Source organism: Balaenoptera borealis (genome assembly GCF_965194805.1).
Source record: "Balaenoptera borealis genome assembly, chromosome: 16".
Classification (NCBI taxonomy): domain Eukaryota; kingdom Metazoa; phylum Chordata; class Mammalia; order Artiodactyla; family Balaenopteridae; genus Balaenoptera; species Balaenoptera borealis.
The window spans coordinates 84,451,191-84,473,676 of record NC_138872.1 but is presented as its reverse complement, the minus strand read 5'-3'; the positions used below and the strand labels follow the sequence as shown (position 1 = coordinate 84,473,676).

General features: G+C 45.3%; 2 protein-coding genes across 30 annotated transcripts in view; one reads left to right on the top strand and one right to left on the bottom strand.

The window, feature by feature from the left end:
- Positions 1 to 22,486, top strand: part of ZNF12 (zinc finger protein 12) — a 72,981-nt gene that overhangs the window by 31,284 nt on the left and 19,211 nt on the right. For 2 of the 24 annotated variants that reach the window (XM_082360483.1, XM_082360485.1), the window contains 4 exons: positions 3,834 to 3,898; positions 11,524 to 11,650; positions 11,919 to 12,014; positions 14,891 to 18,709. In XM_082360483.1, coding sequence (XP_082216609.1) covers positions 3,834 to 3,898; positions 11,524 to 11,650; positions 11,919 to 12,014; positions 14,891 to 16,740 — 2,138 coding nt within the window. In that variant the 3' untranslated portion in view covers positions 16,741 to 18,709. The other 22 variants (XM_082360499.1, XM_082360500.1, XR_014235789.1 and 19 more) reach the window with 19 other exon arrangements.
- The window catches only part of LOC309613566 (zinc finger protein 510-like), a 44,925-nt gene continuing 28,960 nt past the window's right edge, over positions 6,522 to 22,486 (bottom strand). Inside the window, exons 7-8 of one of the 6 annotated variants that reach the window (XM_082360513.1) lie at positions 21,882 to 22,060; positions 6,522 to 7,307 (exon numbers count right to left, since the gene is read on the bottom strand). In XM_082360513.1, the coding sequence (XP_082216639.1) occupies positions 21,903 to 22,060 (158 nt within the window). In that variant the 3' untranslated portion in view covers positions 6,522 to 7,307; positions 21,882 to 21,902. Of the gene's footprint in view, positions 7,308 to 11,917; positions 13,253 to 20,713; positions 22,061 to 22,486 lie in introns of those variants that run through there. The other 5 variants (XR_014235793.1, XM_082360511.1, XM_082360512.1 and 2 more) reach the window with 5 other exon arrangements.

Below are 22,486 nucleotides of genomic sequence, written 5' to 3'. Positions count from 1 at the left end.
CAGCATGCCTCTGGGCTGAAGGGATAGAGTGAGGTGTTGAGGTGGGCACAGCAGCTGGGGTTCACAGGCCACCCCAGTCTTCTGCTGAGACCCGGTCAGTGCACGTGGGTGAGGTGAGAACTGGAGGCCTGGTGGCGGGCTGACGGGCGCACTGCCCACCCAAGGTGCTTCCAGGGTACTCAGTGTAGCTGACGTCTTTACCTGGTGACAATGGAAAACGCGAGAAATGCGCCCTGGAGGTTTGCCAGGTTCAGGCTCAGAGGAGGCGTGGTCGCTGTCATTCCCACACAAGCAGCATTTCATCGGTGGGAATTCAGGCAGAGGCCACAGTCAGCAGCAGCAAGAACCGGAAAAGACCATTCCTGGCTCTAAGCAGCCATTTCCAAGAGCAATTTTGGAGAAGCACACAGTTTGTGCAGGATTAATTTAATGTGGCATTTCAGCTGGGGAAATCAGGAATGGGTTATGTGCTTATTCATTTGGATGAGTCATCACTTCTTATTTCCGTTTTTAGAGGATTTCCTCAAGACGCTTGTCATATAAATACTTCCTCTGTCCCTTTCATAAGTATCTAAATCTTTTTCAAAGCTAAATCAGTCTCTTGCCAGCATTACAACCCAGGAATGTTTTTGTTAAGGACCTGAGAGCTATCTACTTTATGTCTCTGTCACCAGGGGAGTTTAGGCTAGGTGTTAGGCACTTTGCTCTGAGCTGTAACTACCTGCTTGTCGTAGAGATAGGAGAAGTTGTCTTTCTCCTTTGGATAAAGGGTATGAACTAGCATGGACAGCCACCGAGATGACCAGGTGATTTTAGGATGTACTCTGAAAGAATGTATGCCATTTTTAAGGTGTTGTCAAGTCTTTTCACATGAGACAAGTTCCCGTTTATCTTGAGGACATGTATGCAACAGATTTTATCTGCTGAGCTATAAACAAAAAAGGTGAGGTTGATTTCATTTGCACAAACATTAGTGGTTCGCCTGTGGTGCACAACACAGTCTGGTTGAATGGCTATTCAACAGTAAAACCGTTTTCTTTATTTCTACATTTCTGGAGAGGATTTTCTCTGTTGGCGGGAGATTTTATTTTTATTTTTTTTGTTAGTTAATTACTTCATTAATTAATGAGACTGCGCTGTGCAGCATGCGGAATCTTAGTTCTCCAGCCAGGAGTCAAACACGTGCCCCCTGCAGTGGAACCTAGGAGTCTTACCCACTGGACCGCCAGGGAAGTCCCTGGAGATTTTATTTTTAACTTTTCCCCTAGCAGCTTTTAAGAAACAGTTGGCCAAGAACACAGTTATATTATTTCACCCCCAAAATAGTGATAAATCATTACCCTTATGATTCCATTTTTGAAAAATGATATTTTTACCTAACATAAACAATATCCTCTTTAAGAGGTAAGATCCCAGGTATCTGTTTTCTTTTTTCGGTTTCTGTGTACCGTCTGATTTTCGTATAGTTTTTAATGCGTTGGTTGTGTAATCTAAAAAGCTTAGGGGCTTCCCTGGGGGCACAGTGGTTGAGAATTTGCCTGCTGATGCAGGGGACACGGGTTCGAACCCTGGTCTGGGAAGAACCCACGTGCCGTGGAGCAACTAGGCCCGTGAGCCACAACTGCTGAGCCTGCGTGTCTGGAGCCTGTGCTCCGCAACAAGAGAGGCCGCGACAGTGAGAGGCCCGCACACTGCGATGAAGAGTGGCCCCCGCTTGCCGCAACTGGAGGAAGCCCTTGCACAGCAACGAAGACCCAACACAGCCAAATAAATAAATAAATAAATAAATAAATAATAATGTTTTTAAAAAAAATTAGAACACTTAAAAGATATTTATAAATAAATAAATAAATAAATAAATAAAAAGCTACAATTTCTGTTTTCTTTTCCTTCCGTGGGTAATATTAGTCTGTATCATGGCTGGGCATTTATTGTATTCTAGGATTTGAATGAAAGTTGTAGCGTTTCAGTTAAGCGAACATGATACACTCCTTCCCCTCTCCTGGTGGTGGGGGAATCTCAGATGTAACCTGAAATGTCTGAGGGCAGGGAAAGAACCAGGGACCCTGGAGGCCATCCCACAGCCCCCACTTGAGTCCACACCTTTCCTTGATCGCTAACAGGAGTGAAGACGAATGGGCAATTGAGGCCCTGGTCCAGGCGGCCCACCCTCGCAGCACAGGAGCTCTTCACCGCCAGATGAGCTGGAGACATTTAAGACGCTCACTAACTTGACGGCGCGGAGACTTCTGGGAAATAGAGTCCTGGTGCTTGTCCCGCTCTCCGGGCGGGCTTTGGCAGGCGGACTTCCGGCGTCTTCCTGCGCAGGTGCGCCTTCATGTTTTGTGCTTGTCGGCGCACGCGCACCGTCGCCGCGTCGCCCTCGCTTCCCGTGAGTGCCGAGGTCACCGCTGGTCGTCGTTTCCACGTCTTGGCCTTTGGAGGGCCAGGATTTCGGGGCTTGCGTAGCTGGACGCCGTCCGGCCCGTCCGCAGCTATCAGGAGCGGGCTGTGCGGGCGAGGGTTCGCGCGTGCCGGTGGGAGGCTGGAACTGGGAACCCCGAGCGCGAGCCGCGGAGCAGGCAGGGCCGGAGGGGCCGGGCGGGAGGCGGCGGCGCAGTGCCCGACCGTCTGCAGCGCGCGGCAGAGCGAGGTCCCGAGAGGGACGTGGGCCTGAAGGAGCTTGTGCCGTAGGCCCAGAGCCGGCTCCTCGGGCCCAGTGGCCTTGTGAGGCGGAGAAGAGGGACCCCTGGAGAGGAGCGCGCCGGAGGAGCAGCCCCCGGCCCGGAGCCTTGGGAGCCCGGGGCCGGTCAGCGAGTCCCGACGGGGTAGGTGGTGCGTCTTCGGGCCTGCAGGCGGTTGTAGACCCTGCGGCCCTTGGAGAGCTGGGCTCGGGTGAGCCCGCCCCGGGCCCCGCGGGAGAGCGACCGGGAGGGTTTGACTGCTTCCCGGAGGTGGAGGGGTCGGGCTGGAGGGCAGGGCCGGCTGCTCCGGATGGGGCTGCCCTGGGACTTGTGAGTTCCGGGTGTCCTGGGGGAGCAGGGGCCACAGGCTCGGCTGGGACGTGCCGCGTCCACCCCTCCCTGCAACCACGATCCTCCTCGTCCTTCTCATCCTCCTCGTCCTCCCCCTCCTGTCGGCGTCTGGGCATCTCGCACGTGTCTCTTAAAGCTGGTCAGCACGTTGGTTGTCTAAGCGTCCGCTGCCCCCCTGGGTTGTGCCCCGTGGAATCGCACAGTGTAGTTAGTGGAGGATGAGTCTGCAAGGCTTTTGTCCTGCTTCCTCGGTTGAGGAAGGAAGAGATTGGGCCTGAGAAGGGAGGTGACTTGTCCCAGATCCTCACCGGGTGTGCACGTGGGGTCGCTAACAGGACTCAGAACTCCTAGGGCAGGTGTTCTGTCCACTTAAAGACAGTTTTAATAAAAGAGTTTTTTGAGCGTCGCACTTCAGTTTGTACAAATAATTGAAAGACTGAAACGCACCTGAGTGTATCCCTTTACTCTGGGTATCCTGTGGATTTTCTGATCTTAAGTTGTTAACAGACTTAGGAGAGATAAACTTTTAGCGTTTTTTAATCTCATATTTAATGACGGAAGTTTATTTTAATAAGATTCAATGTATACTCGGTACTGAAAAAAAGTATCGCCCCAGTTACCACAGTCACGTGGGAGTTACAGACCTGAGGGTGGTTGCTCCCTCCTCATTCTAACAGGCCCTTCTGAAGGTGAAAGGGCGGGTCTCCCACAGGTGTCTCTTGTGGAGCCCGAGACAGGTGCTCGTGCACCCTGAGCCCCTTCATTCGTAGCTTCACTACCTGCGTTTTCCTTCTCCAGGTCCGCCTCCACTGTCACAGTCCTGCACGTTGTTCCAAGAGCATCGGAAAATGAATCAGTCTCTGGTGAGTTTTGCTGTTTACGTATTGCCTTGCTGCTCTTGTTTTGTAATAACACCTTGGGAGACGAATAGTTCAAAATTTAAAATGGGAAAGTAGAAGTAGGTAAAAGATGTGGCTAGACAAAGCGTAGAGGAACAGGTCAGTACCAAGTGTTTCTGGCAAGTTCTACGCGCAGATCCCACGATCCTCTTATAGCCACAGTACAAGCCTCGGGTTCTTGACATTTGTGGCAAAATACCATCCCTTGCTTGACTTACATTGTCCTGCCGAAGCACTTTTGTTCTCGGGCGTGAAAGGTTCCCTTGAGGATCCCGCTGTAGGCCGCTAGCCTTCCTGAGTGACAGCCCCTAACGTGTTGACATTGGTGCCTTCCTTGTGCTTCCCGTAAGCCGAGAGCATGCTGTCCAGGGAGCACTCAGTGCATATAACTTTTCTGTTCAGTACAACACTGTTGTCCCGTAGGTACATTGTTTTCAGTGCTCAATCCAGGGATGCCGTGAGGATCATCTGGAGGAACTGCCTTGTCACCCTTCAAGTAAATTTCCCTCTTTGTCTCTTACAATCTAACAGGGTCGCGTTACAGACCACGTAGTGATGTCTCTGGCAAAGATTCCTTATTTCCCATCTGAATTTTATCGTGCAGCCTGCGGTCTTGGTTCTGCCCCTCCCCGGACCCTGATCCGGTTGAGGTGACCTGTCATCCAGCATACAAACCAGTGGAGATTTGCCAGTCCTCACTTCAGACCACTGTCGCCTTCCCATCTGCAGAGTCTCCTATGTTGGTTTCTGTGACAGATCTCTCCTTGCTCTCTTCCTGACGGATTCTTTCTTCCATCCTCTTTGTGTGTTGTCTTTTTACTCTTGGTTCATGACTCTTAAAGCTGTCTGATCTCACCCTCTTGTGCTTTTCACCTCCAGCTCTGTCAGTTCTCCCACCTGGACCAGACAGATGCCTCTGTCCAGCCACTTGCCAGCATCTCTATGGAGTTTGTCCAAAGGGCACCTCAAATGACTAGATCCAGTAGATCCAAAAATGATTATTTACAGCTCCCCCACCCCTTGCCTTCTCCTTTTGTCCCTGCCGGCTCATCGTTGCATCATCCAGCCTGTCACCCTACCCAGAAAAATGGGTTCATTGTAGAGTCCTTCTCCATCCTCTGTTAGCACGTTGTAGTGTTAGGCTTGTTAATGTCGTATTCTAAACGGTTTTTATTCGTTCCTCTTCATCCCATACTTGCTACCATTAAAATAGCTTATTTTTTCATTTCTGTAGTTACAGAACCTTTGTTTCTGTGCTGCTACCTCTTTCCTCCACCAGCTCAAGTGTATTTTCCACGCTGAGTATTTCTCCTAAAATATGAATCACAGCAGTTTGTCTCCACGTGGGAAGCACTTTAGAGGTTCCCTGGGTGACTGGACAAATGAGGCTGCCGTTCTGTGGAGCTGTTAACCCTCGAGCCCAGCACTGGGGGGAGGTCGTAACTCGCTGCTGATGCGTTTGGATGGGTGTGTGGGGTGAGATCCTGCTCGGAGAGGCTTAGGAGAGAGGAGTGGGAGAACGGGGTTTGTTGTGTTCTTAGCTTTTTCAAGACGTTTTGCTGTGACGGGGAAAAGAGACCTTGGACAGTAGCTGGAGTAGGAGCTGAGGTCCGGGGCGGGTGTTGTGTCGTGTTGTGCTGTGTTGTAACGGGAGAAACAACAGCGGGAATGATCCAGTAGATGCGTGTGGGAGCCGGGAGAGCTGCGGCCCGGGGTCCTGGCGTGGGGAGGGGGTGGCAGAGCTGGGGTGCAGGTGGAGAAGCCCTCCGATGGCTTCTCTGTTCTCAGGGAAGCAGCTGCTCAGCTGAGGGTGAGGGTGAGGTTGGGGGTTGAAGGAGAGGGCAGCGCTCTGGGACCCCATGGACATTTTCTGCTCTGCTGATGGAAGTATCCCCAGAAGAAGTGTCCTGCTTGCCTCGCTCTTGGCTTTGGTGACCCTTCACACCATCTAGTTTTGTTGTTTTTTTTTTTTGACGTAAACATCAAATGACTTCAGGTTCTGCATGTGATCTTAAGAAGTAATTCTCTGCTTCCAGGAGCTTCTCTTCTCCTCAGGGAAGGCACTTCACAGACGTAATTATAGGAGAGGACGAGAATCCTGCCCGTCGATGCGTAGGGAACTCCAGAGTGCTGACATAGCAGAGCCTGGTTATATTTATTTATTTATTTATTTATTTTAATTTTTATTCATTTATTTATTCATTTTTGGCTGTGTTGGGTCTCTGTTGCTGCACGCGAGCTTTTTTCTCTAGTTGCAGCGAGCGGGGGCTACTCTTCGTGGCGGTTCGCAGGCTTCTCATTCCGGTGGCTCCTCTTATTGCGGAACACAACTTTTAGGCATGCGGGCTTCAGTAGTTGTGGCTCGCGGGCTTAGTTGCTCCGCAGCATGTGGGATCTTCCCTGACCAGGGTTCGAACCCGTGTGCCCACCATTGGCAGGCGGATTCTTTTTTTTTTTTTTTTTTTTTAATAGTCCAGGTGTTTTAATATAGCAAAACAACTGTATATTTGTCAGCTCTTTTCTTGCTGTGTAACTCGTGAGAGCACCTTGACTTAGGAGCTTTTTTGAGAATTTGTTACTTTAAAAATTTCTGTTTATTATAAAAACAGATATTAAAGGACACAAGAAGGAAGAAGATTCCCCTTAGTATCCTCATTTAACTCTTCAAACACTCCTCTTTCCTTCCAGCCTGGCTAATACATATACGAGGTAGCAGTTCTAATTAGAGTGTATATTTTTGTGTGTGGGCCTCGTACTTTTCTCAATAGAAGAGACTCCCTGTACCTGTCAAGGCCAGAGAGGAGCCTGTTAGTTCTGGATCCTATCCCCTCTCACCTTCTCAAGGTCTTTTCTCCTGAATCATCCATTTCTTCCTCTCAATTGAATTTCTCACATTAGCTTGTAATATGCTCTTATATCTCAAATCTTAAAAAATTCCTCTTTTGACCTCAACATCCCCTTTAATCATTATCCCATTTATAGTCTGCCCTTCACAGCAACACCTGTTGAAAAATCTGTGTCTTGTGCTGTCTACACCTATCACCAACACTTTCTCCTTGACCTGGCAGGCGGATTCTTAATCACTGCGCCACCAGGGAAGTCCGAGAGCCTGGTTTTAAATGCATTGTCAGAGCACGTGGCTCAGTGACTCGGGGAAGGGTGACAGCCCTCAAGTGACCAGGACTTGGGTAGCTGCAGAGGTTGGCAAGTCTCTCAGAGCAGCGTGAGGTGGGCTGGATGAGGCTCCTGAGGTGCTGGTAAGGACCGCCTTCCTTAGGATGTGGGCCTCCTGTCAGGACCAGTGGGACGTGACTGCAGGCGGACCCTGAGGTTGACTGAAGAGCCTCCCCTGTGTGCTGGTTTTGCTTTCATCCTGTGGAGAAAGTGAAACCTTGTAATTGGGACAGTGAGTCACCTGATCAAAAGATGTCATGTGTAGAGACTGTGGACGGCATGAAACGCGGGGTGGGGTACGGTGGGTCAAGTCAGGGGGACTCTGGGCTCCAGCGCGATGCCCGACAGGAAGGGGCGAGGCCGCGGCGTGTTCCCGCTGGTCCTAGGCCCCGGTAAACAGTATGGACGTTCCCTTGGGGATTTTCCTTAATCGCGAATGAGGTTGAGAGCGTTTTCACGTGCTTAGAAGCTGTTTCTTCTTTTTAACTGATAGACAGATTTTAGAGCAGTTTTAGGGTTACAGGAGAGTCGAGCAGACAGCAGTTTCCTGTCCCCGTCCCTCTGGGTTCCCTCCCTTGATAGCATCTCGCGCTTGTGTGGCGCGTCGTCTCAGTGGTGGATCAGCGCTGACGCCTAGTTCTCCCCTGGAGTCTGTAGCTTATATCAAGGCTCCCTCTCTGTGTCCTGCTGTGCAGGTTTGGACACGTGTGATGACCGGCAGCCACCACTGCAGTGCCACCCAGAACCATTTCAGTGCCCGAAACATCCCTGGGGGCCACCTGTTCATCCCCCCCAATGCCCCCAAGCCCCCGACAGCTGCTGGTCTTGTTACTGTCTGTCTATTTTTGCCCTTTCCAGAATGTCACGTAGTTGGAATCCTTCAGTCTATGGTCTTCTCAGACCAGTGTATTTCTGTTTTTATATGAAGGGCCTGTCCGTGTTCTCTGCCCGTCTTCCTGCCCCAATACTGTCTTGTTTTGTTTTGTTTCGTTCTGTTCTGTTTTGTTTTCCTTGTCTTATTGACTTACAGAGTCGTCTTAAATGTTTCTAAATTTTTCCAGTTGGGGTCATGTTAGTAAACATAGTTTTCCAAGTTTTATTGTCTTTTTCCTGTATTTTCCAGCATTACTATGTAATTCATTACTTTTTTTTACTTTGAGAGGTTGAATATTATGCATTTTAAAAGTTTCTCAAAATCAGCACGTTTGTGTGTGTAAGATTCCTAGTTGAACAGCACCCTCCGTGGTCAGTACTGGAGTGCAGCTTCTTTGCGGGGGGAGGCGGGGGATGTGGGAGGAATGCATCAGTCTAGTGGTTCCCTTTCTGTTGGTTCTTAGTTCCCCTTTCTGGTTCTGGCACTGCATCAGCCACTCTCCTGGGACAGGCCAGGCAGGTGGGGTCCTCACTTGCTGTCTCTGGAGGCTGTGTGTGTCTGAGAACAGCTTTCTTTTTCCCTGATGAGCGAGAGGACTCTCTTGGTTGGGGAGCGGCGTCCTAGGACTGCGGCCCTTGGGCCCCCGCTGTTCTGTGTCATTTGGGGCCCAGCCATGCGTGGGAGGTCTCTGACACATGGACGCTGCTGTTAAAGTCCTCTTGGGTTTTTGTCCTTTACAATCCTCTGAGGAATACTCCTCTTCTCTAATGGATTTCCAGTGCTTAAGCTTTCTAGCCACTCATGAAAGGAATCTCAGAAAGGAAAGGAGACCGGTCCTCTCTGCCCCCAAGCAGGGGAGTGAGCCGACCCTGTTAACCTCACACTGAGAACGTGGCTTGTGGGAAATGTGTAACCAGTGCTGAGTTCTGTGATTACAAGGCTGTCTGTGGAATCTTACTGTACCAAGTTTTTTTTTTTTTTTTTTTTTCATTTATTTATTTATTTATGGCTGTGTTGGGTCTTCGTTTCTGTGCGAGGGCTTTCTCTAGTTGCGGCAAGTGGGGGCCACTCGTCATCGCGGTGCGCGGGCCTCTCACTATCGCGGCCTCTCTTGTTGCGGAGCACAGGCTCCAGGCGCACAGGCTCAGTAGTTGTGGCTCACGGGCCTAGTTGCTCCGCGGCATGTGGGATCTTCCCAGACCAGGGCTCGAACCCGTGTGCCCTGCGTTGGCAGGTGGATTCTCAACCACTGCGCCACCAGGGAAGCCCACCAAGTGGTCTTTTAAGACATATACATCATGGGTTGTTCCCTTGTGTTTTGAAACGAACCTAAAACCCCTAAATATTTGCAGTTCTGATTGCTTTGTTAATTTGTTATCCAGGTTTCCTGAAATCCATTTTCTTAAAGTTTAAAATACAAGAAGAGTGCAATTTTCTAATCTTCCCTTTACATAAAAGTGAACGTGGGCAAGCCACTTAACCCATCACCAAATAGAAAATCATTTGGAACATTCACAATAATGCTGTTTTCAAGCAGCAACGGTGCACGTATTTTTATGCCCATTACAAGTGAAAACTATGTTTTCTTATTTTGCTGTGTTTTTCTCATCAGGCAAAACTACAAGCGATTAGAAAAGCCCCACAAATCACACATTTTGTGAATTACAAATGCAAAACCGGAAAGTAGAATAAGGTGTGCGTGATTCTACTTATGCATTAAAATTAGACTTTTCATGGTCTGATCCCTCACTCTCTTGCATTTGGTAATAACTTTCAGTGTGTGAACGTGTGGGCCCCATGTCTTCATCCGGGCAGCCACAGGTGTGACTGGTGACGCCTGATTTGAATTTGGGCAGAGCTTCTGGAGGACTTGCTGTCGCTTTCTGAGACAGACTTCTGGAGGACTTGCTGTCGCTTTCTGAGACAGACTTCTGGAGGCTGAGCCGAGGCAGTTCTGCACAGACACTCGTCTGCCTTGGGCGGCAGCCACCTCTTCCCCCGCCTCGTGTGTCCCGTCAGCAGCTGGGCACCCTCAGCCTTCCCAGGCCAGCAAAGCCTGGGTCCCGGACATCTGTGCATCGGGAGCTGGGGGTCAGGTGACCTGGCATCTCAGGGGACCTTGCTAACAGGACCCATCCTGCCTCTTCGATTGTTCCACGTAAAGAACTTTGATTTTCTGTCAGTGTCAGGAGTTTGTTGCCATCTTAAACGGCTCCTGAGCTTGGTGTGGTCTTTTCCTTAACCTCTTCCACACCGTTCCTCCCTCCACGTTCTTTTTAAATCACCTGAACTTTTTTGTTTTTAACATGCTTGTCCTGTGTTGTATTCCTTTCTTGGCAATTGCATAAACTTAACAGCCACCTTACATTTAGTTATTTAAATTTACTTCTCTGTTTTCTTCTTCATATGTGTCCTCCTTTAAAGAGTAATGAGATACACTTTAGATTATCAACAATAATAGTAGGTATCATTGAGAAGCATGTTATGTCCAAAGAACTATGTTAAGTGCTTTCCATGGATGAACCCATTTGATACTGATCTGTATCATTATGTGATAGGTACCATTATTATCTTTATTTCAGAGGTGATGGTACAGAAGGAAACAGTTTTTAATTACTGGTGTGAGTGTTTGTGAATTTATTCAAAAGATCCACGCTAAAACATCTGGGTGTAGCAATTTCTGGTTCTTTTGTGAGCTCTCTGTCCCTTGTCAGGAGTGTGCTCCTCCCCTGGAAGGTGTTGGTGGGAAGAAGGGATTCCAAGTCCCCAGCTTGGAATTAGGGGCAGCTGAACCAAGCTGTCCCCGACAGCTCGTGTAGCAGGTCAGGGTCAGACCGCTCCAGGCTTATCCTCATAGTAAATACGGAACTAGGATGTGTTGCCTGGCTTGCTTGTTTCTTTGGTAAGTGTGGCAAATACTGCAGCTCGGCTCCTTCTGTGAGCTGTAGGAGAAGCTTAGGGCAGGAACGGGACACATGTGTCTGGAGTTTAGGAGAGAAGCCTGGGCTGGTGATATAAATTTGGGAAATGTTGACATGTAGATGGTAATTAAAGCCATGAGGCCAGATGGGATCACCATCAAAGCAAAATGTAAAAGAAAAAATAACTGAGCCCCAGGCCACTCTAACTTGACGATGACTCAGGGGAGAGGAGGAGCCAGCAAACGAGACTGAGAAGGAGTGGCTGGGGAGGTAAGAGGAGGATCACGCTGTTAACAGTCTGGAAGCAAAACGAAGGGGCACAGTGCATCCCGGGTTGGCACGCATGCCCTCAGGCCTGTGCTCCTCGGGGGCAGGGGCATTGTCTGCTGTTGTAGGTCCCCAACAGCCAGGATTGTTCCTTGCTCACAGTATAAGACAATATTTTCTTTCTTTGCTGTACACTGAACGAACTCATGGCAGTGTATTGTATTTATTTTCCTCCCACGAGATCCATAACATAAAAGAGGTATACAGTGTTAACTTTCTTGGTGAGCTGGGTAAGCTCTTGTCCCCCTAAGTCTTCTCCACATCACCCAGTTCCCATCACGGTGCCATTACAGGGGCCAGTGTCATTCAAGGACGTGGCTGTGGACTTCACCCAGGATGAGTGGCAGCAGCTGGACCCTGAGCAGAAGACAACCTACAGGGATGTGATGCTGGAGAACTACAGCCACCTCGTTTCTTTGGGTGAGGAGAGCCTGCTTTCTGAATTGCTGAGATAAACAGGATTTCCCTCTAACTTACTGACTTTAACTTTGAATTTAATGGGACAAATGTGAGTAATCTGGGGCACCAGGCAGGAGGGCATTTGGTCTTTGCCTCCAAGTAGGTTCTAATTTTGGTACAGCACAGATGGCCACTTCTGTTGTGTAGCTCGAAAGGCAGCCCTTTGCTTAGACGACAGATCTGGAAGCCCAGCAGCCAGGCTCAAGTTCTCTCTCATTTCTGTTAACAGGGTGTCTCATTATCAAACCGGAAGTTATCACCAAGTTGGAGAAAGGAGAAGAGCCATGGATAGTGGGAGGAGAATTCCTACTTCAGAGTTACCCAGGTGTGTGAGTGAGGCAGTGAGGAGGTCGGTAACTCGGAAGTGTTTTTCCCTGGAATTTTTTAATGGTGCCAAGCCTTAGAAGTGACTAAGGAGAGTTGCTTGTGTGCTTTAGCTACGCAAATCTCGCTCCCAAAGACTTCCTCCTTCCCCACAAAAGCTTATGTTGGTAGAGCTTCTCCACGCTTGCTTCTACCCAGAACCAAACCCACTCGCTTCCTTCTTCCTCTTAAACCTCAGATCCCTTGTTCTTACAGCATATTCAGTAACCTCTTATCGTAGATTCTTTTTGCTTTCAGGCATTCATAATCTGTTACTAGAGAATAACTTGTGACTTTCCATATTCTTATTACTTTCCTTTTTTCTTCTTTCCCATGAAATGCCTCAGACTTGTTTCTGTCTGCAGTTTCAATTCTCTTTCCTTGAGGTCAGAGGTCCAACCCCCATCCTGTGCATAAACCAGTAAACTCAGTTCACCTTTGCTGTCCTGAGCATGGGTGCTGGTCATTCCTGAGACGAGTGCTGCTGGAGTTTGGTGTCTCCCTCTTCCAAATGCCCATTTTCATCTTGTCTCCTATTTATTGTTCTGTGGTGAGGGCCTTGAATGCTGTCGTGTCGGAGTAGGTGCGGAGTGAGTAGGAGGTACAGAAATGAGTCGTGGATCATTTATCCTCCCACCCCCGCCCCCTCCAGAAATGTCTCTGAAGGATCTGCTTCGCCCTTCGGTGGTTTGTTTCCCGACTTCTTCAAAGGGCTCCCCCTGTCTCAAGTCTTGAGGGTTTTTGTCTGTTTAATGCTGCATTGTCCACCCTGTCCTCTGGTTCAGTGTTTCCCGTGGGAGCAGTAGGCGCTCCTTCATTCTGACTGGATTTGCAAGATGTGTTCATCTGCCTTTCTAATCTGTCTTATCACTAGTCTCATAGGGTAAGCCTACAGCGATTTCCTGTTGATTCCTAAAAGGAATTTAAATTCCTCCTCCTTTAAGAATTACCCAATATTGGCCCTGTGTTAACCTGGAAATTTTAATTTTCTATTTTTTCCCGAAACTCTGGATAAATTCCCTTTGGTCCACAGTTCTAAATGTCTTCTGCTTCATTGGGGTGTGGGTTATTTGTCCAGATAACACATTCTTTAAGTCTGAACTCAAATATTCAACCCCTCCTTGAAGTTTTTCCTTCCAGCTCTAATCATCACTCCAATGTTTTCTTTCTCTTGACTTTGACTCCACCTCATGGTGATGCCTTAAAAAAAAAAAGCTAGGTTTGATCAAGGAATCTGTTATTTGATTATGTATTTTTTGCTTGAGCTTCTGCACACCACGCCCCCCATAATCCAATAAAGAAAAGGCCATGTTCTCTCCCCTCATCATAGTATGTAACATATAGTACATGTTTATTTCTTTGATTATCTGAGGAGCCAGGTAGGTGAAAGAACCTTCTTGTCCATTCAGTCAGAAATAATTTATAGGCAGGTATTTCTTTTTATTTTATTTTATTATTTTCATTTTTTAAATTGAAGTATAGTCAATTTATAGTGTTGTGTTAGTTTCAGGTGTACAGCAAAGTGATTCAGCTATAGGCATTTATTTCTAAATATGCATGTCTAGGTGACATCCCATATATTCTGCTGGTAGTCGAAAGATGTCCATATGATTAAGAACAACTATGATTTCTATTGAGGGGTTCAAAGGAAATAGGAAATAGAGCCATACTTTCTAAGACGTTATGGTTAAGAAAAGAGAACAGAGATGCATGGGTAGTTTAAAACTCAGCATTGCACATGGAATGTTAATGTTCCTATGCAAGGCTGAATCAAAAATGTATGGAGAGTAATTATTTTCAACTTTAAGGGGAAATGGAGCTAATTAACTTGAGAAAGGACTTGAATAGTTTTTTTTTTTTAAGCATGACACACCCTAAAATATAGGGTTGGAGTGGATCAAGGCTGGAAGTCCGGCAAACTTAGTAAAACAATAGGAGCAGAGACCTGTGGTTGAACGTAAGGTGGGGCATTGCTGGTACCAGACATCTCGGTGTAGGTGACAGTGCCTTAGCCTGTGATCTGTCTCTCCACTTGATGTGAAGTGCCATGGTGTAAAGTGCTGATCCACCTCCTCAGACTGATTCCTCCTTGTCCTTGTCCAGCGGCTAAACTCATTGTCGCCCCAACAGTTTACCTGTTTGCTGTGAGTCCTTTCACATCAAAGAGTTGGTCATTCACCCAGCATCCTTTGTCTTCTCATCATTGCTCTACGTTTGTATTTTACTTTCTATACCCAGTTTTGAACAAAATCTTAAAAGTAGCAAAGATCAAAGGTGCTTGTGTGTTTTATTATATAAATTTATTTTTAATTTTTATTTATTTTTGGCTGCATTGGGTCTTCATTGCTGTGCATGGGCTTTCTCTAGTTGTGGCAAGCAGAGGCTACTCTTCGTTGCAGTGTGCAGGCTTCTCATTGCGGTGGCTTCTCGTTGCAGAGCATGGGCTCTAGGTATGCGAGCTTCAGTAGTTGTGGCACGCAGGCTCTAGAGTGCAGGCTCAGTAGTTGTGGCACATGAGCTTAGTTGCTCTGTGGCATGTGGGATCTTCCCATGTCCCCTGCACTGGCAGGCAGATTCTTAACCACTGCGCCATCAGGGAAGCCTGGTGCTTATGCTTTTGTCAGCTTTCCTCACCACTGGAGATTGTGGAGGTTGTGCATGTGCATGTGCGTGCTTATTCCAAACCAAAAGAATAAGGGAAAAAAGTACACTTGGAATTGTTTTCATCTGTCCATGAAGCTAGCACCTGTGCCACAAAGAAATGGCTTGTATACAAGTCACATTTCATATCTTATATAGGAAGATGTATAAGAATTGGTTAATTTTGCCTCTTTTTAGAAGAAGACTGGGAAGTCCATGATCTGATAGAGGGAGCCCAGGAAAATGAAGACAAACATTCAAGGCAAACTGAATCTGTCAACAACAAAACCCTGATTGAAGAGAGAGGTAATGTTTTTGGTAAGACTTTTAATGTGGAAACAAACCCTGTTCCTTCAAGAAAAATATCCTGTAAATGTGACTCATGTGGAAAGAGTTTAAAATCTACTTCAGAATATATTAGTAGTGATGGAAGCTATGCAAGAATGAAGCCTGATGAATGTAGTGCATGTGGGAAATCACTTCTCCATGTTAAGCTTGAAAAAACTCATCCAGGAGATAAACCTTATGAATTTAATCAAAATAGGGAGGCTTATGCTCTAAATGAAGGTATTTTCCAGAACATTCATATTTTAGAGAAACCCTTTGAATATATAGAATATCAGAAAGCCTTTCAAAAGGGTACAGTGTTTGTTAATCATATGGAGGAGAAGCCCTACAAGTGGAACGAATCTGAAATAGCCTTTCTCCAAATGTCAAACCTCAGTGTGCACCAGAGAGCTCATATGGAAGTGAAGCCCTATGAATGCAATGCATGTGGGAAATCCTTCTGTAAAAAGTCAAAATTTATTATACACCAGAGGACTCATACTGGAGAGAAACCTTATGAATGTAACCAATGTGGGAAATCCTTCTGCCAGAAGGGAACCCTCACTGTACATCAGCGAACACACACAGGGGAGAAGCCCTATGAATGTACTGAATGTGGGAAAACCTTCTACCAGAAGTTACACCTCGTTCAACATCAGAGAACTCACTCAGGAGAGAAGCCCTATGAATGTAGTTATTGTGGAAAATCCTTTTGCCAGAAGACACATCTCACACAACACCAGAGAACACATTCAGGAGAGAGACCCTATGTTTGTCATGACTGTGGAAAAACCTTCTCCCAGAAGTCAGCACTTAATGACCATCAGAAAATTCACACAGGCGTGAAACTCTATAAGTGCACCGAGTGTGGGAAATGCTTCTGCCGCAAGTCTACTCTGACTACACACCAGAGGACACACACAGGAGAGAAACCCTACGAATGCAATGAATGTGGGAAATTCTTCTCTAGGTTGTCATATCTCACTGTACATTACAGAACTCATTCAGGAGAGAAGCCCTATGAATGTAACGAATGTGGGAAAACCTTCTACCTGAACTCAGCCCTCATGAGACATCAGAGAGTCCACACAGGAGAGAAGCCCTATGAATGTAATGAATGTGGAAAGTTATTCTCCCAGTTGTCATACCTCACTATACATCATAGAACTCACTCAGGAGTGAAACCCTATGAATGTAACGAATGTGGGAAGACCTTCTACCAGAATTCAGCCCTTTGTAGACATCGGAGAATACATAAAGGAGAGAAACCCTATGAATGTTACATATGTGGGAAGTTCTTCTCTCAGATGTCATACCTCACTATACATCATAGAATTCATTCAGGAGAGAAGCCCTATGAATGTAATGAATGTGGGAAAACCTTCTGCCAGAATTCAGCCCTTAATAGACATCAGAGAACACACACAGGAGAGAAAGCCTATGAGTGTTATGAATGTGGGAAGTTCTTCTCTCAGATGTCATATCTCACTATCCATCATCGAATTCATTCAGGAGAGAAACCTTTTGAATGTAACGAATGTGGGAAAGCCTTCTCTCGGATGTCATACCTTACAGTACATTATAGAACTCATTCAGGAGAGAAGCCCTATGAATGTAACGAATGTGGGAAAAAATTCTACCACAAATCAGCCTTCAATAGCCATCAGAGAATTCACAGGAGAGGGAATATGAATGTACTTGATGTGGGAAGGCTTCTCTGAAGTCACACCTCATTTAATGTCACAGAACCCTCAATATAATGGATCAGAAACTCCTACCGTCCTAAGACAGTTCACACAGATGAGTGTGGACAAGCCTTTGAGCATTAGTCAGACTTGGAATCTGGAAGTTCGCAGGACGGAACCCACAACTGTAACTAGGCCCCATGATCGGTTGACAGGAGTAAAAATTTATTGATACTTAAATTGTGCATAGTTTCACCATGGATTCAAACTGTTTCACGTATCAGGGAATTCAGACCAAGGGAAAATCTCTCAAGTTAAGGAATGTGGAGAACATATTCTGTTGGAAATTATGAATACTGAAAGTTATGTTTCTGATAAAATATAAAGCTTTTTGTAAAAAAGCCACAGAAGATGGTTGTGAATAAACATGCTCCTTATGTAAATAGAAGCTGTAAAGTTGTCAGGTAGCTAATCAAGACAGCAACATGGCAACATTAAGCTCATATATGAGTGGGTCCTGAGGATGTAGGACTAATGCTTTTGAGGGTGTTTTGGTCTGTTTGTTTGCTTTTTAAGATGCTGCATTACAGGAATTGGATGTTCAGTTTGAATCATGTTTGAAAAGACATTGTATCCTTATTAGAATAATTTCTAAGGCACATGGTAATGACCCATTTTAAGTAGCATGACTATGTTAGTATCTTAATATGCATTGTTACTGAACTAATATTTGAAAGATATGAAGTATGCTTCTTTTTGTAATCCTCCCTGGTATTTATAAATGCATTTTATCATTGTTAATGAACTAAGTCTTCCATAAGGGAGCCAGCGTTTTTAATAATGTTTTCAACTGTATCTGAGTTAGCAAGAGATAGAAATCTATGCAAAAAATAGAAAATGGCATAGATAATTTAAAATTGTTAATGCCAGAAGTCTGTAGTGAGGAACATAGGACTCATTGCACTCAGTACAGTTTTTAAGATATACCTAAAACAGTTTCATTTTAATCTAATTTTTTTCACCTACTGTTTTTTATTTAGATGCCTATGTAAGTGTAAGTGTGCAGAGCACACATAATGTGTAACCTAGGAATTAACTGTAATTTTATTTGATAAGATGGTGTTTTTAAACACCGTGCTTTGCTCCTTCCTGAATGGATTAAGAGTGGGTTCATACGGGTTTGTAGCTGGCATTGTTGGGTGACCACCCTACTCACTCGCTTCTTATTGTTGGCTGGCCAAGTTTGGGTATCCATTCCTCCTGACAGAACAGAATAAATCCTGATTAGTTTCAGCCAATAATGATAATCCCTTTCTCATGGCCAGCAACTGGTTTAGAGTGGTCCGAGAACCCAATTCTAGACAAATAAAGGAAACATCTGACAGGTTATTTCTGGAAAAGTTTTCTTCAAAGCTTCAAGGAATCATGCTGGGTGACATGGAACCTTGTTGAACTTTTCCTTGTCTGGATGTGATGCCTGGCTCTGTCTTTCAACAATGAATTATGATAATAATTTGCACATGGCAGTGCAGAAAGATTGGAAGAAACTGGGACCTGGACAATGCTCTTGAGCCACTGAACCATCCAGCCATTTAGCCATTCCACCTCTGGACTGTTTCTTTTCTGAAAGACTAAATTTATTTTTAAGCTGATTGATTTAGGTTGCTTTTAGGGATAACTACAGATACAGAGTTTGTAGGAGTTACGCAATTGAGAAGTGGACTTTAGGCAAATCATTTATTTTGAGGTGCTGATATAGAAATTATCTTATTTTCTGTAAATTTTGGTGTAAATAGTTTGAATATTAGAAAACCTGAAACCATTAAATGTGTATGTTTTCCTGAATTGTTATGTTACTGACCTAAGAACCTCTGGAACCTGATACGATGTCAGGTATATCTTTCTTTTGATAATGCATGACATAAATTTTGTTTAGGTTAATTTGTTATTCATGGATCATTGCTACCATGTTGTTGACAATATATGGTGTGAGGTAAGGACCTACTTTTGTTGTCCAGTGATTAGCCTGATGAGAGCCTGTATTATTTGAGTAATTCACCCCTTACCACGGAGATGAAATGCCATGTTTCTCATGTATTTCTATCAGTCACTCAAGACACCTGTTTTTATTGCTTATCACTTTTCCACCATATTTGTCTAGATGATCTTGAGTCTGCTACATAACAGGAATTAAAATTCTGGTAGAGTGTATAATAGTTTTGTGTAGCAACTATATATTCATAGTATATTTGTTGAAATGATATTTACAGAGGTTTCCTACACTAGTGGGAAGTAGCTTAAATACACAGTATGCATTTTAAGTAAAATATTTGAAAAGTTTAAATGGTTTACCACATTCTTTTTCTCTTACGGAGTGCCTGACATGAAAGGGTCCTGTACATGTAAGTGGTCCTCAACTGCCTCTTCAGTAATGCAGTCATGATTGTTTCAGAGATGTCAGTGTTTTCATATTATTACATCTCTGAAATTAGAATCTATAGCATGTTCTGATTCAACTGGCATCGATTTTTTTTTCTTCCTTAGAGGTACTTAAAATAATGGGTTGTCTTAGATTTGATGGAATGCAATATTTGAAAAGTTTTTAACTATTCCCGGCAAGGCCTAAAAGTTCATGAAAGGAGGCACCACAGGGATGGTTCTGTTTCCCCACCCAGCAGCAAAGTCATAATGTGGAATTGGGGCAGAGCAGGAGTACTTGCTCTTTATACACAGTGACCTCATACTGTGGAGTATGAGCAGATTTGGAACTCCCAGGGGGTTTCCAAGGGCTGAGCAGGAGGTTGACCCCTCCTGGCACATAGAGGTGAGATTCCCCCAGTTTTTTTTGTTTGTTTTTTCAGTTATCCTAGTGTTAGTGAAATGGTGGTTCATTTGTTGCTTCTGTGGCCTCTCAAACAGGTCAAAATGAAGACCATTCCTAACACCAGGGCCCTCTTCTGAGGCCACAGAGAGTCACCCTCTCTTTATTCCACCTCAGTGTGGTTGGCTGGGCTGTCCACTCTAGTGCCCCAAAGAAGGTTGTATGGATAGATATTGGTAAAGATGTATTGGTATGTTTGTATACTGTGGAAGTATGTAAAATGATACAGGCATCTGGGAAACTAACCTGGAAATACCTTTTAAATTCAATAATATGTGTGCTTTATCATGCAGTAGTACCCCAATCTGTTTATAGATCCCAGAGAAATTCTATACACAGGAGGATGTATATACAGGGAATTTCACCACAGCAGGACTTTTGAGATGTCCTAGGTGACTGTCATTAGAAAAGGTGAGTAAAATGTGGATCAAGCAGTGGGGTGGTGTCCAGCAGTTAGCAGTGTGTGCTCTGTTGTAGCACAGTTGATTAACACTTTTACATATGAATGAAAAAAAATAGATGGAATGAGATTTCATGCAACTAAAAAACGTTTACATCAATTAAAGTTACACACACACCATCATAGAGGCTACAGTAGTATGTGCTTAAGGTCAGTGTGAGTACCTGTGGGGGAAGGGATGGAATTGGGGTTTGGCATGAAGAAACAGTGGGGTCCACACAGAAACCAATGCTGATAATAAGTATGTTTTTAACTGAGTAGTACAGTTAACACTGTGCTCAGGACTCCTCCAGAAATATGAAAACATGCACACAGGAAAATTAAAGGCCCCTAATTAAAATCCCCAATAATGTTTTATTCTGTTCAGTTTTAGCCAGAATTTTATTAGGTACCTAAATGATGCCTCCTGTGCCTTTTCTGGCAACTTCTACCCAAGCCAACTTTCAAGAAAATGGCACAGCTGCTCCACCTGTTGGTCACTTTGTACTTGTAAACGTCCTTACAATGAAAGAGTGTTCTACATGTGAGTGTCTGCATCACTTCGTAGAACTCAGTGTAATAAACTGGGCTGCTGACTGTACTACAGTGTTACCCTGCTTTGTTTATGAAAGAGATTCCCCCTTCAGTTTCAACTGGCACATCACTGGAGATTTGACTTCTCAACTTACCTTTCAGGTAGGTGTGGCCAGGTGATTATGTTGGAGCCCATTACGGAAATCTGTCGTCATCCTCTGAGTCACATTCTTAAAAGTTGGTTCTTCACTGCCTTTCCTCCTTCCCTTGCTTGGGCTGTGACTGATAGAACTTATTATTCTTTTGATTTTTTAAAAAACTACTTGAACATATAAAAACCATTCTTGGTTTATGCTGTACAAAAAAGAGGCAGTGGGCTTAATTTGGCCTATGATCTATATTATTTTGCTGACTCCTGCTTAGGGGATGGAAAAGTAATACATTAAAGGGAAACTTTTCTCTGGATAACACCATGGAATGGGATGGGGAGGGTCCCCTACCTCCCTGGACCCCCTGTTTGGAATTGTACATGAGATTTCAATCTTCTCTCTTGGTTCAGCCACTTTGCTTGGCAGCCAATCTGACACTGACACAGAATTAGCCAACAAAAAAATGAACTGCAGTCATGTCTTCTAAAATGCAACCTATGCCTTCCTCCAAAACTTAGTGGTGCACTAATGATGAAATACAAGAGTGAGTCTTAGAAAGTAAAAGGCAGCCCACTCAAAATCTTTTCAACATCCGAACAAGATTATTCATGGAATCAATAGAATCCTAATAAATACTAGCACAGTGTAATAGTATTAAATTCCTAATAAAATGTGCAGTATTTTACCTTCAGAAAAATGTGTGCACACCCCCCCGGCAAAAAAAAAGAAAAATGTTCACCCAAATCTTGGTTTGTAATTATTCTCCACTAAATGGAACCAGAGCGCTTAAGAGTAAAAGCTTATTCCAATGCTGATTAGGAAAATTAGCGTAGAACAGTCATTTGTACTAGCAATCAGGAAGTGCTCGAAAACTGACGGGAAGTGATTTCACCAAAAATGGCAGAGTAGAGAAATCTGTCCCCCCCCCTGCCCCCAACATGAACGATTAATGAGCTGGCAACGTTGGCAAAACTCTAAAATCTAGTCCAGGACTTAGAACCACCAAGGAAGCTTGATAAGGGCAACACTTTGCAGTGAGAAAGCTGCCCACCCACCGTCCCCCACATTTCAGGTCAGCAGCCCGATGGACGGCAGTCTGAGTCCCAGGCACAGGTTGCTGGGGGCAGGGCAAGAATGAGAATTTACCTCACAGGGCTGTGCTTGTGGGCCTCACCTGTGGGCTGCTGTCTGTAAGTCAGTAACAGGGCTTCCCTTTGTTGTTTCCTTGACTCAAAGCAGTCTTCCCAGAGGGCTGGTGCCGAAGGCATTTAAAGGCATAAGTCCTGGGGGTGGGGCGGGCAGCAACCTGGGGCAGGATGACAGTCAAAGTGAGCAGCAGACGTATTGAGAAGCCTGGGAAGGGACAAGTTGGAAAATGGAGTTCTGTGTTGCAATACGGGCTTTTGAAAAGCTTCCTAGTGCACGTCATGTGTGCCAGGTGGGACACAGCTCAGAAAAGACCTGAAAAGTCCCTATGCTCTCACCTGCACTGGCCTGCAAGCTCCATGTAAGCTGGAAGTGAAGGCTAAGGCAGAGTGGAACCAGCCTGGCTAAGCGCTGAAGGAGTGCCCAACACAGAGCCAGCCTGCAAAACTGGGGGAATGTCCCCCCTTTTTTGGCTCCAGGTGTTTACAGAAACTGACAAAACACAGCTGACCTCTGGAAGCTAATGGAACAGAATTAAGTGGCCACACAGTATACAGATTCAATGCAATCCCTATCAAGTTACCAATGGCATTTTTTACAGAACTAGAACAAAAATTTTTTATGTTTGCACAG